Source organism: Corythoichthys intestinalis, chromosome 12 (assembly GCF_030265065.1).
Source record: "Corythoichthys intestinalis isolate RoL2023-P3 chromosome 12, ASM3026506v1, whole genome shotgun sequence".
NCBI lineage: Eukaryota > Metazoa > Chordata > Actinopteri > Syngnathiformes > Syngnathidae > Corythoichthys > Corythoichthys intestinalis.
The window spans coordinates 41,237,618-41,253,277 of NC_080406.1; the positions used below are offsets into that span (position 1 = coordinate 41,237,618).

Genomic DNA, 15,660 nt, shown 5'->3' on the forward strand with positions numbered 1-15,660 from the left:
TAAATAGTGACAATGGAATACATTAGTGATGTTGGACTTCAGATAAGGCCTGACTCACAATCTGTATTCACATCACAAAGGTGAATGAGGTTGTGGTTAGGGCTTTAAAGCTAACCATGCTTTTATATGCCTTACTTCGTTCATGCAGAAAATGGCTTGAGCCTAACTGTTCCCACAAAGACTGTAACATAAATGTCAAAAATGCCTACTACAGATAAGTGTTTGGTAAATAAAATTGACTGAAACTTTTGCTCTAACAGTGTATCAAAGCATATTGTGTATGTATAATCATTAGTAATGTTTGGTGTTTAGTAGTGTAGTGTTTGCACTATACTACAATATTTCTCAAATCCAATACCTTTGATTATCTACACCATAACTCATTTTTTTTGTTGGCGTGTAATAACTTGTAAAGCATTCTTTGATAGTAAACGTTGATTAAATGATTACATTTTATAACTTAATTTACTTAATATTACATACTTGTGGCAAATTCTGTAAACCACTTAATATTTGATGTCATTATCAAATAAAAATTCAATTTGCAACATTGTAATACAATTTCCACAATCAACATATAGCCACATACAGTGGCATGAAAGTATCTGAACCTTTTGAAATTTCTCACATATCTGCAGAAAATCACTATCAAATGTCATCTGATCTTTGACAAAATCACACAGATGTAAAAACAGTGTCTGCTTTAACTAAAACAACCCCAAACATTTATAGGATTGAATATTTTAATGAGGATAGCATGCAAACAATGACAGAAGGGGGGTAAAATAGGTACGTGAACACTCTGCCTAAGGTGACTTAAAGAAACCAATTTTTACCAAAAAAATTAAGTCAGGCGTGTGCCCAATCACTGATGAGTGGTTTAAAGCTGCCCTGCCCATTATAAAATACACACCTGGTAAGAAATGTCTTGATGAGAAGAATTGTCTGATGTGCATCTAGGCTGGCTCAAAAGAGTTGTCTGACGACCTGCAATCAAGGATTGTTGATTTGTATAAAGCTGAGAGAGGATACAAAAGTCTGATGTTCATCAATCGACAATCAGAGAAGTTGTCTACAAATGGGAGACGGCACACTTCTCTCCAAGGAGTGGCCATCCACCAAAGATAACGCCAATAGTTCAGCGCAGAATACTCAGAGAGGTTAAAAAGAACCCTCGAGTATCTGCTAAAAACTTACAGAAATCACTGGCACAGTCCAGTATATCTGCGCACCCATCAACTATATGTAAAACTATGGCCAAGAACGGTGTTCATGGGACAACTCCATGGAGGAAGCCACTGCTGTCTAAAAAAAAACATTGTTGCTTGTGTAATGTTCGCAATAAGGCACTTGGACACTCCACAGAAGTTTTGGCAAAATATGTTGTGGACTGATGAAACCAAAGTTGAATTGTTTGGGAGTAAAACACAACGTCATGTGTGGAGGAAAAATGGAACAGCTCACCAACATGGGGGGTGGAGGGCACATAATATTAAATGTGATGGTTCACTTATTTTTCCCCCTTCTGACATTTTTTGCATACTACATCCTATACTGATTAAAATATGAACACTTATAAATGACACTTATAAATACATTTTAAGTCAGTCATTTTAGTTTTTTCATCAGTGTGATTTTGACGAAGATAGGATCACATTTGATGGTGATTTTATGCAGACATGTTAGAAATTCCAAAAGCTTCAGATACTTTTTCATGCCACTGTATACAGCTTGTTTTGCATACTCAATCCACAACAAACTCATAAAAATGCAGAGAAATACCTTGTGCTCAAACAAAATCCTTAGTTGTATCAATTTTACATATTAAGTCACTTGTTGGATCACAGTCTGACCAATCATCTATATCTAGAATTTGCACACAGAAAGATGTTCAATGCTGGCACCAAGGAGTACTGTATTTTCCACTGTTTGAAATGTTAACACTGCATATTAATCATTCACATGCTTATTGTGAATAGTAAAATTCTTGTCTTTGGCACCGGTAGGAACAATTGTTGGCTGCCAACCCTGAATGTGCAATATACATTCTTTCAACACTTACATTCTCCATGTAATTTATATGGGTTCATTCTCTTTGTGTCAAGTCATGTCCAGTTTATTTACATAGCCCTTAATCAAAAATGAGCCTCAAAGGATTTCACAGGCCCGCAGTTGACAAAGATCAACGACATTCCCTGATCAAGAAAATCCATATCAAGGAGGAAAAAATGTTCAAAATAAACCAAAGAACCACGTCCGCCATCATTACTTTTTTGGAAAATATTTTGAGAATATTTATTATAAAAATATAAATGTTTCCACTACAAATCCTTTTACATTAGTTGACAAGGCCTTCTACGTTTGAACACGTAAACTCTCACACAAACACAAGGATCAGTCTTGAGACAGAAACGAAGTTCTGGATATGGGGTGCATAACAGTATTGCTCTTTCGGATGTCCCAGGTTGATAAAATATGTCAAAAAAAAGCAAAAAACATGTAACAATGACACATAATTTACCGTACGCTTTAAAACAAACTAACAAACGAAGCAACAACAACAAAAGAACATGTGCTGTGTAATGTTAACAAATAAATAATTATGTAATCACAACTGCGTTTTATTGTAGAAAACAAAAACAGGCTGACAAATATAATTCAAAACAAGATAAAGTATAATACAGATGCTTTTTGTCCTTTTTTTTAATTAAAATTGTTGCACAATTTGTAATCTTTTTATACATACAAAAATTTGTACAAAGAAGGATGGCATGTACATATTGCAGGATCTGTTGGGCTAGTTGCTATATCGTTATGATGGTTTACATTATGTACATGCTAATCAGATCACATAGCAGCAACAGCAGCATCCACAGGTAGAACACTGGATTTTCCCATACCATGAACAGAAATGGGTTTTCCCAAAAGCACTCACGTCATCTGTCCATTGGGTAAATTTCATCTCTAGCTAAGCCGATAAATTCCCACGTAAAGGAAAGTGCTCACACATTTGTGTAATAAGTGCATTAAGAGTGCACCTTTGTAAATTGAATGTTTCTAATCTGAAAGTATAGAGTGGTACCAGTTTATATTACTGGTCATATGTGTGATTGACCAGAATCCATGCAGATATACCTCTATTCTGTAGACCATCCAAATCTAAAGGTGCATTCAGAGAATCCCTTTCTGGACATGTGTATTTGGATATCATTTTTGCAGTTCAAAAGAAAACTTCAAACTTTGTATATGGAAACGGTGCTAAATCCTATTCAGTTCAACAAAAACAAGAGTGTTTGCATGGTGATTCCAAAAATGACCCAACCTAACCACGAGGCACTCAACATTTTGCCATTAACGGTTTCTTCACGAAAATAGAAAATGTGTATTTCCTTGGCTGTTAAACATCAACAGTTCATTCAAGAAAATATAATAGTTGTATATTTCCCTTGTTTCTGTTAATCATACTATCATTCATATTTCACCGTCAGTTTCTGTGTTTCTCAACTTAACCTGGGCATACTCTGTAGAGTTTAGTAATTTTGGGTCATTGCTGTTCCATTTTAATCCTATAGATGTCAGTAGTGTGCATTTGAAGTGTTGCTGACTGTTTAAAAGAATAAAAAAGAAGAGGTTTATTTCCAGTCATCGGAATGCTAATGCTAAAAACAAATCTAACAATGATGTAGCTGTTTTTCTCATCATTTGGCCTTTGTGATGTTTTATTCCGTTTATTATTATTTTAAAAATATATATATTATTAATTGAGTCGAGATAAGGTTCAGAAAAGGAATTCATTTTCATTGTTTGCAGTGTATGCCCAGCTTTATTGAGTAAAGAAAGTGAGTGTGATTGCTGATGAAAACTTTTCTTTCACAAAAAAATAAACTCGAGTACAAGTACACCACGAGTAAGAAAACTAATCTGTTGCACAATATGACTATCCGAAGGAGATGTGTGGAAAACCACAACTTCATCTTATACGTCTCATTTCCAACTTTACAGAATCTCACTCTCATCTCTCTTACCGTGTGCCCTCAATTCCCCGCACCGATTCGCACTGTTCACTCCATCTGTTTCTGCTTGTTAGAGGAAAATATAGATCAAATAATGTGTGCATCCTGAGATTTCACACAAAGATTGCTTGCTGGATTGCCGGAACACCACTATAAAGGTACAATATCTGCTTTTATCACATTTAACTTACATTTGTCATATAAAGATTGTGAAGTATGTTATTGCCCCTGTACCTTCAAAGCTTACTGTTCGCTCCACTGTGAGTGTAGCATGGTCATGGCTTCAGAACAATGCAATCTCATATCTGATTTCCACAGTTATTGCTTTTCGTGACAAGTCTACAGAATCCTAAAGATTAGAACTGATTGAGTTAACGTGTAGGTAGTTGTAAAAGAATATCAAGACTTCATTAGTCCATGTTGGGTCCACACCGGATCAGCTGCTGCTGCTGTTTCCCATGAAGTGTCACACAGGGCATTTTGGCTATGCAACCATCATTTCCGCACAGGTCACTGACCAGGTGTAGTGGGAGTAGCCACTAAGCACCCAAGGCTGGCAGTATAATGGAGAGAAACGCCGTCGTCCACTTACACTGGGGCGGAAAGCTTTGGCCTTTGTTCCAACTGCATCCCAGTCCAGCCAACTTGTCTCTATCCCTGGCTAGTTATGTTCGCCTGTGTTAGTTCTCGTGTGCGTCTTTATATCCCAATGTGTCTGTAAGGCATCTCAACTTGAGCGTGGATCAATGGAGGGTTCAAGAGTCGATCAGTTAATGGACTTGCTATTCTGGACTCTTCCCGTTCCATATATGTTTAATTTCCTATCAGTCATCTGCCATCATCACTATGTATACACACTGTGTATTAGCAAGCAATTAGCTCCCAAGCGGTGATCTCCCTCTGTTGGCCACATCTTTTAAACAGGTACTGGTCCGTTCTTGGTGTGAGATTCAAGGGCTTTGAGGCTGCTCACGATCTTCTTTTGTGGTCCTGCAATTGTCACGCCAACCTTTTTCAAATCCCTAGTGAGGAGAAAATGCAAGAGCAGGGAAAGATATAGGGAAGAAGGACGGAGGGGGAGGTCATTTACCAGACACAGTGACGGAGAGGGACATGACAGAGGGACAGATTGGGAGAAAAAGAGATAGAAAGTGTGCATTAGTGATGAAGGATGTGACATCCTTGTGACATTTAATGACATGCTCCCAGCACGGCTCCCTTCACTTTCCCATGCAGCTGCCATTCACACCGGACTGCATTTCCCAGAAGGCCTGTGAGCTGCCACTGCTCTGAATGAGGATATGCCTCTACTCTCCATCACTAATAATCAACAATATAGGCCTGGGGCAATACACTGACAGTTGCAGTTATGACCTGTCAGTGGAAGAAACAATCACATGCAATGGTCTGGTTTCCGACACTGAATTGAATTGGATTCGATCAAACGGGCAGGTAGGGACATGGGGAAAGGAGCACAACTGGTACATGATATATAATTAATCATGCAATTAATGAGTATTAATTTAGGAAGAAATATTATTCGATTAGAGCCACTATTTCACTCCGACTTTAAGTTTGAATCTGCAACTCAAATACAAAGTGGGCTGTGTAATTAGAAACTCATTTAAGATCTCACTAATCTGGTGAGTACATTTAAATACAATATTAGTACAAGCAGATAAATTGCAATCCAAGTGGTGAAATTACAAGATTTTGGTTTTATGCGTTTTTTTTTAGTTTGTTATGTGTAAATCGGTCATTAAGCAGGGCATTGGGTGGGCAAAGCAGCACACTGTAAGATAGACATTGCTTCAATCCGTGCTTTAACACAAAGGGACAGGTTACATGTAATGGAATGTATCTGGTTTGCAGTAAAAACAGACAAACAAACAATACAAATAAAAGACTTGCAGGAACAAGCAGCATTAGTTTGCAAAAAGGAGATGATAGCTTGGTTTCCATCCACACTTTAGAAATATATTTGCATTTATGTACATTTTAAAATATGTACATTTATGGGCAATCGTGCTCACTTTTTAAAATTGCCATATCCAGCAAACATGCATATACAAACCCAGAATAAATGAGTGTTATTTACAGCAGGTTAACATTTTTTTTTCCAATTGAACACATATTAACTCATTATCTGGTGTTGACGTTGATAAACGAACGAGAGTTGCTTTAAAAATGAGCTGTTTTTACATTCACCATGCATTCGCTTAATCAAATTACTACTTTTAGCACTGAAATTAAAGGGAACCACGGATAAAAAGACATGTAGTTCTTAAAAGATAAACGTTAGTACGAGTAATTATATTTTGATATTAAAACCCCTCCTAATGTTTTCATTTTAGTAAATTTTGTAAAATTTTGAATCAATAAATAAACTAGTAGCTCGCCATTGTTGTTGACGTCGCAGGGCTGTGATGTCATAGGGCCACGCTGCCGTACCTCACAGTCACTCGAACTATATAAGGTAATGATTTAAATACACCACAAGGTGTCAATGGTGAGTTTTACATTAATAAGCCATCAAGCGTTTTGTCCCTCGACTGACGCCGTAGCTCCGTTTTTTTTTTTTTTTTTTTTTAGACTAGGTCTATTGTGATTCGCGTTCATTTGAGTGTTATCTCCACAAAACTCCTGAAAATGGCTCCCAGCATCATAGTTTGTGTATTGTGACTAAATATTGCCATCCAGTGTGTTTGTTGAGCTAAAGGAGTTACTAAAATGTTTAAATATAGTTTGACCAAAGTCTGAGTAAGTTTTATGTTTATTTTGCGCTTCTATTTTGATTGTGAATGCCAGATCTCATTGCATTGTTGTGTTAACTGTGTGAGAATATGGCTTAGGTAATACAGATTGAAGCACTTTTCTTCTTGGTGACATTTTTTGAGAGCTATGAGTATTAGTTTTGTAGTATTTTCACAATATGATACTTATGTGTGTTGTGAAAGAGTTGCCGAAGCTTATGCCTATAAACGGCGTGGTCCAAGCTATGAATCTGTATGCCTGTGTCCACTCTCCTTTCTCTCTACCACTGTGGATTAAAGCAACCACAGCATCAGTCAAGGGAAAAAACACACTCATTGGCTTGATCCCTAATTAACGTAAAACTCGCCACTGACACCTTGTTGTGTATTTAAATCACTACCTTAGATAATTAGAGACACTTTTTTTTTTTTTTTTTTAAGAGTGACAGGTGGAATGGCCCTGTGACGTCAACAATGGCACTCTACTAGTTAAAAATGTTTTACAAATTGTTTAAAAACATCAAGAGGGGTTTCAATATCGAATTATAATAAGTTGTACTAACATTTATCTTTTAAAAACTACAAGTCTTTCTGTCCTCGAATCCCTTTAAGAAAACACATCAACCACCTTCCTACTGTTTTAATGGCAAGAAAGTTATTTCATAATTTAACATTCACTGCCATTGATGGCGATAGATGTCCAATCCGTTTTGACTGGGAGGAGCTGGCAGCAATCATTCGATCACTGCCAGACCACCCCCTCAAAATCTCTGCCAATAGCACTGAAACGTTATCAGTCAGTCCAGCCATCCTAGTTTCATGTGATGTTTATTACTCTCAATAGCAGTGAATGAAACTAATCACAGTTATGTGCGTAGTTTCATAATTACATCTCATAATTGTATTTATAGTACAATGCTACTTTACATTTACATTTCGCTAAAAGCTAGCAAATGTAGCTAGCAAATTTTTGCATCAATCACACTCAGTAATGGAAAATGTCTCATGTTGTAAGCTTGTTGTTCAAACATTGTTATAAAATGTACGTGCATGTTTTTTTTATTGGAAGGCTATTTCATTTTGTATTGTGGGATGGAAACTTAGCCATCAAGTTATTACTATTCCCTTAAAACTCAGATATGAAGACCAATCATAACGTTCTGCTCCAGAGGAGGGCCTTGCTGTGCTGCACCACCCACCATCCAGAGTCCGAGGAATCGAAAGGAGAGGAACTGCATGTTAGAGAGTGGTGATCCCCATGGACGGCTCCCATTCTGGGCAAGTTGCTGGTGTGACGTGGACCTCTGTCAGAATCACTCTACTGAGAAACAGCCATGCCCAGCAATGTTAACAAATGGAATCCCAACACGAGTCCCGTCCCGGCTGATATCTTTTTATTGTTTTGTTTGAAGGGCATTTCGACAAACATAAGCTATAATGTGACACCCAAATAATTTAACTAAAAATCTGAAACCACAAACAATTCTTACATTGACATAAAACATCTTAAATGGAAAACTCTACCACTAAAGCTCATCTGTTGCCTTATGAGTTCATGTATGTGTTGTCATTTTTTCTTTACATCAGAAACTTCTTGAATGATCTCATGTGCCACGTGTTACCTCCCCCGCACCTCATTTTAATTAACCAGGCCTGTTTGTTATTTTCTCATCAGTATAGCCAAGAGGAATGATCTCAAAAACAGGACGCATTGCCAAAACAATACGACGATCTACAAATGTATAGACCTAAGGGGTAGGATTACTGTATACTACACCCAGAGATAGGTATCTAAAAAAAATGCTGTCAAATTTAACTTTCTGCTGTGTCTGTGCAGACTTTCCCATGACCCCAGTAAAATAACTCTGTAGGGTATTTTTATTTGGAATAATTAAATGTGACAACAGCACAGTGTGTGCTCTACGGGTGCTGTCTATTAACCTGATAACACATTCTGGATGAGAAGCTAAATTCTACATGAGATGGACATATTATTATTATTTTTTTTTTTTGTATAAAGGGGTAAGAAGTCCATCTCTTATCCGAAGACATGAACTAAAGCAGCGGATAAATTAGAGCTATGATCATTTTCTATGTCCTTGGAGGGTTTAAAGGCTTTTCCAGATTTGCAAAAGAGCACAAAGCATGTGTGGGAAGAAACTTGGAGATAAGGTCATGTCCACATGTTTACAGGTATTTTTCCCCTCTCCATTGTCCAAAAAGATCTATCTAAATGCATGTGATCATAGAAAAAGATTCTCAGGCTGTCAACAATTTTCACTTTTCAGTAGACTATAGAGTTGGGTTATTTCAAGATTATAATCGTTGATTGGGAAAAAAAATGTAGCTCAATTACAGTGATCAGACGTGACTTATTTAATCAATCAAACATAGTGGGAATGCAAATTGACTATAGTATGGCAGATTTTGAGCGATCTTTCAAAAGTCATTTTTTAAATTCCGTTAGCAAAATGCCAATCTAAAGCCCTTTTCACACAAATATCCAGGAAAACTCCTGTGTAAAGTGACGCGGGATTTACTTGTGTCATTGCTTTCACGCATGTAGAGATGTCACGAGAATGACATGGGTTGGACACTTCCACAGACTTGTCCTGTGTTGCCCACTGGTGCTTACTGTGCGGGGAGGGCTGTTGGCGCGATTTTATAACCTGGACATTAAGTCATTTTTGGTAAGCATCGGCTGTCACCAGTGTTGTTAATAACGGCGTTAGAATATAACGGCGCTACTAACGGCGTTATTTTCTTCAGTAGTGAGTAATCTGATTAATCACTTTCCTCATCTTGGCAACGCCATTACCGTTACTGAGGCGGGAAAGGCGTGCGTTACTATGCGTTACGATGTTGGTTGACTAACGCGAGAAAAGTCTGAAAAAGACGGACTCGCGGAGACGAGAGAGCAGAGCAGAAGTAGGAAGGATGCAAGGGAGTGTGACGCCATTGCAAACGCAATGCTACTATGCTTGGTGGCTCCAATAATACCTGACTGTAGCCGATAGCCTACAAACTACGCCCACATAATGCTTCAGTAGATATCACATATATACAGAACTAGATGCAAATGACAGACACGGCGGCATTAGCAATATGTATAATAAAAAACTAGATGCGTTAGTAAACAGCCGCCATCTTAAAGCAGTAGACTTCTCAGGAAGGCTCTGTTGTAGAGAACCTTCCTAGCGAACCTAAGTAACTTTTTATCTAAAATGCTCCTAAATCGGCAAAACTTAACTTAAATGTAAAACTTAAATTTATCTTTAAATGTTTTAAAACGTACAATTGGTGAAAATAGACAGAAGGGAACTAATGCAATAACGGGAGCAATTTCAACAACTTAAACGGTTAATTCACAACATTAAATGACTTCCACACATAGCAAAGGTTACTATCTAGTCATCGCAATATCTGCAATACCCCTGTGTTACCCCTAATTAAGTTTAGGGTAAAGAATTGGGCTAAGGCCAATTGTCCCAAAAACCCTTTAAATTTCACATAGTGTGACCTGTTTTGTTTTTTTTTTAATTGAGAAAAAAAAAAAAATTGAAACTTATCACCAGTTACTTTGCCAAGTAACTAATTACTCTTACATTCAGGTAACTGAGTTACTAATGCAGTTACTTTTTGGGAGAAGTAATTAGTAACTGTAATGAATTACTTTTTTTAAATGAAGATTAACAACACGGGCTGTCACAATGTTGGTCAAATCGTGTTTTGCATTCCCGACGTCTTAACTGCAGCCAATTCAAGCTCACCAAGAATGTATTTAAGCCCAGGCGAGCCAAGAAAAGGGTGTCATGATATTAACTTGCTGGGCACCATTCGACACCACTGCTGCCCTTGTTTTGAAATCCCCTACATTGTGCTGGTATTTAATACGGTGGCTTCTAACCGCTGGAGAGCCAGCCCGAAAGCCACTTTCTTTTGTCTTATCAGCGCTCCGCCTACGGCTTAGTTCAGTATTATTAATCCCTGTCAATCTACTGACGAGGACCCATTGTGTTATTCCCCTGTCCCGCGATCACGTGTATTTTTGTTTGTATTTAATAAACCCCTTGAACGCATCCCTCCATTGTTTTTTGCTTTGAAGTACAACCTTGTTTCCGCAGTAGCAGACCCCAACATTGGCAGCAAAATAAACCACACATTTCCAAAGATGACGATGGACTCTCTTCCTCGGCTCTACGATCCCGTAGCAATTTTATTTTGTTATGTTTTCAGGTTAATTTAGATATTTCCGGCTTGCGATGTTGATAATAGCGATATTTGTTTACTGCTTTTCATCTTACTGGGAAGACAGAGGAAGTGACGATCGGCCCGCCATGATATTTACGTCATCAGCCATCGTGCTGTGACCCCTGTATTTAACACCTGCTTTCACGCACACCGCTTCCCGGGAAAGTCCCGGACATTATACTAAGACGCGACGCGTGAACTGTCTGCGTAATCTCCGTGTCAGTCGACCCTGGAAAGTGGTATCACACATGAGGGCTACCCGTTTAAATCCTGCGATTTTTCCCGGTTTTTCGGCGTGTGTGAAAGGGGCTTTAGATGGACAACACTATTCACGTTATCATCTCTTGGCAGTAAAACAATTGATATTTGCATTAGTAAATGATTTTATTTGTTATATTTTTTCACATTTATTTTATTTCATTGTTTTTGTTAAGTATTATGACATTGTATTTTTGTAATTTTTGGTCTGTTATTTCAAATATTGAAATATCGCCTGAGAAGTGTTGCTGGCTAGTGTATATTTGCATTGCAGAATTAAAAAAAAAACTACTTGTTGAAAACAAAATCAAATACCAAGTTTAAAAATAAATAAATAAATAAATATTGGATGAATTTTTGGTCATATCACCCAGCCCTGTTACAGTTTATATTCTACTTAAGTTAAGAGCAGTAAAATATTGATGAATGCACCAAAATGTACCTTTTTAAACTATAAAATACTCATTTCGGTGTAGATTTGTATTCAAATTAAGTGAATGCTACCTCGTTAAGATTTGTCATGAATTGTATGTGCATTTAATTCCCCAGAATCCACTAAATCAAACAACCAACCCCTCCAAACTGGACATACATTTACACCAGCAGATGAGTCAGCACGCCGCAGCCAAGTATGATTACTGTTTGTCGGAGGTCAGAGCACTGCCAACACTTGTGCTGACTATCAAGGACTAGATTAAGTTTGTACGAATCAATAGAATAATCTATATAGAGCAATGCATAGTCCCAGTCAAGGCTGCTCGTCCTGTAGCCGCGGTGCTGTTGGCCTTGGTTGCAATAGCCTCATCTTTCAGAGGATTAATACTGAAATGATCCAATTTAGTATCTAGCCACAGGGGGAAAAAGTGTAAGGCAATGGGATTTCTTTCGTACAAGATTAGTCTTGTGTGGTGTGTTCTGTCATCCGCGAGTCTGCAGAGTAAGCTTTTTTTATGGGTTGTTGACTAGAGATAACTATTCATTGATTAAACATACGTACTAATAGAAAAGGCATGATAAATATGCAGATATTATTTGTTTTTCTAGTCAAAATTGTTACTTTGGCTTTTTAAAATGGAATTTGTTTGTTATTGAGAAAGTACTTGACCATAAAGGAATAAAAATTCAGTAAGAAAATCCCAAAATGTCTGATCTAGTTTCGTCTCCAAATAACTTTCAGACAATAATTACTTGGGGTTTAATTAGCATTTTTCCACAATCCAGATTTTAGAGAATGCGGCATTTTTGCATACCAATCTGACAAGCATGCCTGCGTTTTCTCTAGTAAAGGCCTCCCTTGCTGCTCTTTTCACTTGTCAAATTTACCCTCTCATTCCATCCATGAATAGTTTCTCTTTTATTCCAATCTCCCCAGTGGAGCTCACAATTCCCCAAGACTGTATCTCCCTCAATCTCGATTTCTGTTTCTTCATTTATCGCTTCTTTTCACGCCCTCACCTTCTACCTTCATAGTCGTACTGGAGCTATCGAGAGCATGGCGAAATGCCTGTCATGATGAGTTAAAATGAGACCTTTAGTAATGGCTCCATAGCTTTTTTAGCTTCTGATGAACAAGAGAGAAGGATTGTGTGTTCTTTATGAAAAGACTTTATAAATTCCCAGTAACGCTTGCCTCACAATTTGGGCCCTGTAAAGGCTGTTGACGTGAATAGGCAGAGTAGCCTTGTGTGTTTGTGTCTTACTCTGTGGAAGACTTGGCCAGGGTATCGCAGGAGCTGTAGCTGACCCCAGAAAAGGCCTCATTGCAGGGCAAGGTCCTCATTCCATCCATCCAGTCCCCCATTGAAGGAACCTCTGAACTACTTCTATCCAACAACAAGTTGGCCGGCCTGTGAAAGAGAGTGGGAGATAGGAAAATGTACTTAAGGATCTTTATATACACAAATAAGTCCAACAGATGTCATTTTTTTGTTCCAAGTTTATCCATTGCATCTTAACAAAGTTCAAAGAGAAGAACGGACTTTATGGGGAAAACAGGGTCTAAGTACAGCAAAGCGCCAATGCTGGAACTTGAACTAAGCTTTCCACGTTCACCGACCATTCCCAATAAAATTGGCAGATCTCCAAGCACACACAAACGGTGCTCTTACAATCAATAATGATCATAAATAGAATGACACTAAGTAGAGCACATAGACCTTTGCCAACGTAAAAATCTATACTTGGATTGGCGTCAAGTTTTTAACGATGATAAATGCCAGCATCATAAACTTGCCAAACATATGTTTTAAGACGAATACAATATTAACTGAGAAATGCCCCGTGTGCTATGTTATACATATTTTGTGATACAAGATACCCATTTCGAGATCAAGTAACAAACTGATAACGTGTGGGGACTTTTTTTCTTTACTCATGCGTATTCTACACAAAAATTTATATTCGAAGCTTGCCTCTTACCTAACAGTTCCAAACAAATACTTCCCTTTTTTCAGACACTAAAAGGAAAAGAACAGTGATACTAAAAGAGTATGCCGTCTCGAGAGTTTTGGCAAGTGTTATGAAACTTCTAACGCACAGTTTTATGCACAATTCCTAATATTTTTGAGAAGCTATCGTGCTTGAACTTTTTGAAAAGCCTTGATTTATAGTTATATGTGGGTAATCATTATGTAAAGCATTGGCTGTTTAACTTTTGAAATATGTCAACTAAACATCATCTACACATATCCACAAGGAATGATTAAGATTCTAGCCAGCAGTATTGATTTGTCAAAAATAAAAAAATGAAATGAAAAAGTAAAAAGCCAAACAGGATGATAAACTGAAAGGACAGAGGAAATGACATCTCAGACAGAGAAAGGAAAACGTGTTTAAGGTTGTGAGTGGGTGGCACATTGACAGAATCTTTGCCTGCCAGATCAGAGGGATGTCAAACAGCGAAGGGCCCAAAGGAACAACTTGGAAGACTGATTTGTGAAAAACATGATCTAGAGTCATACTAGAGCTACACAGAGGTAGATCAGGTCACTTTTAACCAAGTGTTTTATAGAAAAAAATTCAAAAACGTCAAAAAATTAAAACTACTTCTTTGTTTGGACATGTTTGTTCTAAAGGTTTATTGATCATCTCTGTGTATTTGCACTTGTTTCAGCTGTTCTCCTAAGATCTCTTTCCCCCTTTTTCATCTGCTTTCTCCTTGACTTTCCTCTGAGATATAAACTGCGAACGACCTTGTTTTCCCTGCCTTATCATTCTCTTTGTTTGCTCCGTTGTTGCATTTTCACACAAACCCAAGGCAGGATCATGAGTAAAGAAGCAGGGAGAGTTGAGCAAGATGGCAAAGGGAATTTTAAAGCCCCTTGCAGACCTTAACACCGTCAGAGTAAAGAAAATACAAGACAAGTAAAACAACAATTGTTAGACAATAAACATGATGTGCCCTTCACATTTTTATTTTCCTCCCTTCCTCACTATTTGTCATTCTTTTGACCTCCAGATAACCGGAGCTGTGTTACTCTTGTTTTCAGATCTTAAGGGAGGAGATGAGGCAAGGAGAAGAACTTGTGCAGACACATGAGAGCAGGACAGCAGGAGAGCAATTCATCTCTGGCTGTGCGACTGGGACAATTCCCACGAAGTCCCTCAGAGAGGAGAGGTTGATACATAGCGCTGGCGTTGGCCCTTTAAATTGAATTTCTGATCTGCCTCTGTTGGATATGATGGATGTGTTGTAGCGTTAATCAGTACTACTCAGGTGGTCCAGGGGAAGCTATTAACACGAAATACTTCAGGTGTGACATTTTGATTTTATGTCACTCATGCATGCAAGTTTGCTACGCTAAATATTTGATTAATATTATGTGCTATAATTGAAATGGATGTCGACGATGTTTTTACTTAAGAAGCATTGATGTCTTTAATAATGTGACTTTTAATTGAGCCCCGTTGCAATGTATAATAGTTTTGCCTTTGTTTTACATTGCTCTTAACAGAGTCATTTCACAGTTTCATTATTTAGTAAATGATCTATAGCAGTGTTTTTCAACCTTTTCTGTGTCACAGCACGTTGTTACATTGGAAATAATCTCGCTGCACACCACAAACCAAAAATTTTCCAAAATTACTTCCTGTACAGTATATTTAATTTTGAAATAATTTCTCAATATAAATATTGAGTAAGTATAAATTTATACTTACTCAGTGTGAAACTTGAGCCTGTATGGATGAACACAAAGCCAATATCATTGCAGTAATCTTCATCAACAGCTCTTAGTCTCTCTCTGTTTTTATTTTTTATAGCAGTTAGGCTTGAAAAGCACAGAATTGTCAGACCGGGACTTTAGAAATGTCTTTAGTCGCAAGCATCACTGACAATGGCTTTGCAGGCAGGTAGTATTGCCTCTTTTTGGATTCAGCAACAAGTT

At 37.7% G+C, this 15,660-nt stretch overlaps 1 protein-coding gene across 5 annotated transcripts in view; it reads right to left on the reverse strand.

The window, feature by feature from the left end:
* Positions 1-1,135: 1,135 nt before the first annotated feature.
* The window catches only part of LOC130927216 (ephrin type-A receptor 3-like), a 164,360-nt gene continuing 149,835 nt past the window's right edge, over positions 1,136-15,660 (reverse strand). For 2 of the 5 annotated variants that reach the window (XM_057852876.1, XM_057852877.1), the window contains exons 16-17: positions 12,976-13,122; positions 1,136-5,035 (exon numbers count right to left, since the gene is read on the reverse strand). In XM_057852876.1, the coding sequence (XP_057708859.1) occupies positions 4,930-5,035; positions 12,976-13,122 (253 nt within the window). In that variant the 3' untranslated portion in view covers positions 1,136-4,929. Of the gene's footprint in view, positions 5,036-7,965; positions 8,088-12,975; positions 13,123-15,660 lie in introns of all 5 variants that reach the window. The other 3 variants (XM_057852875.1, XM_057852879.1, XM_057852878.1) reach the window with 2 other exon arrangements.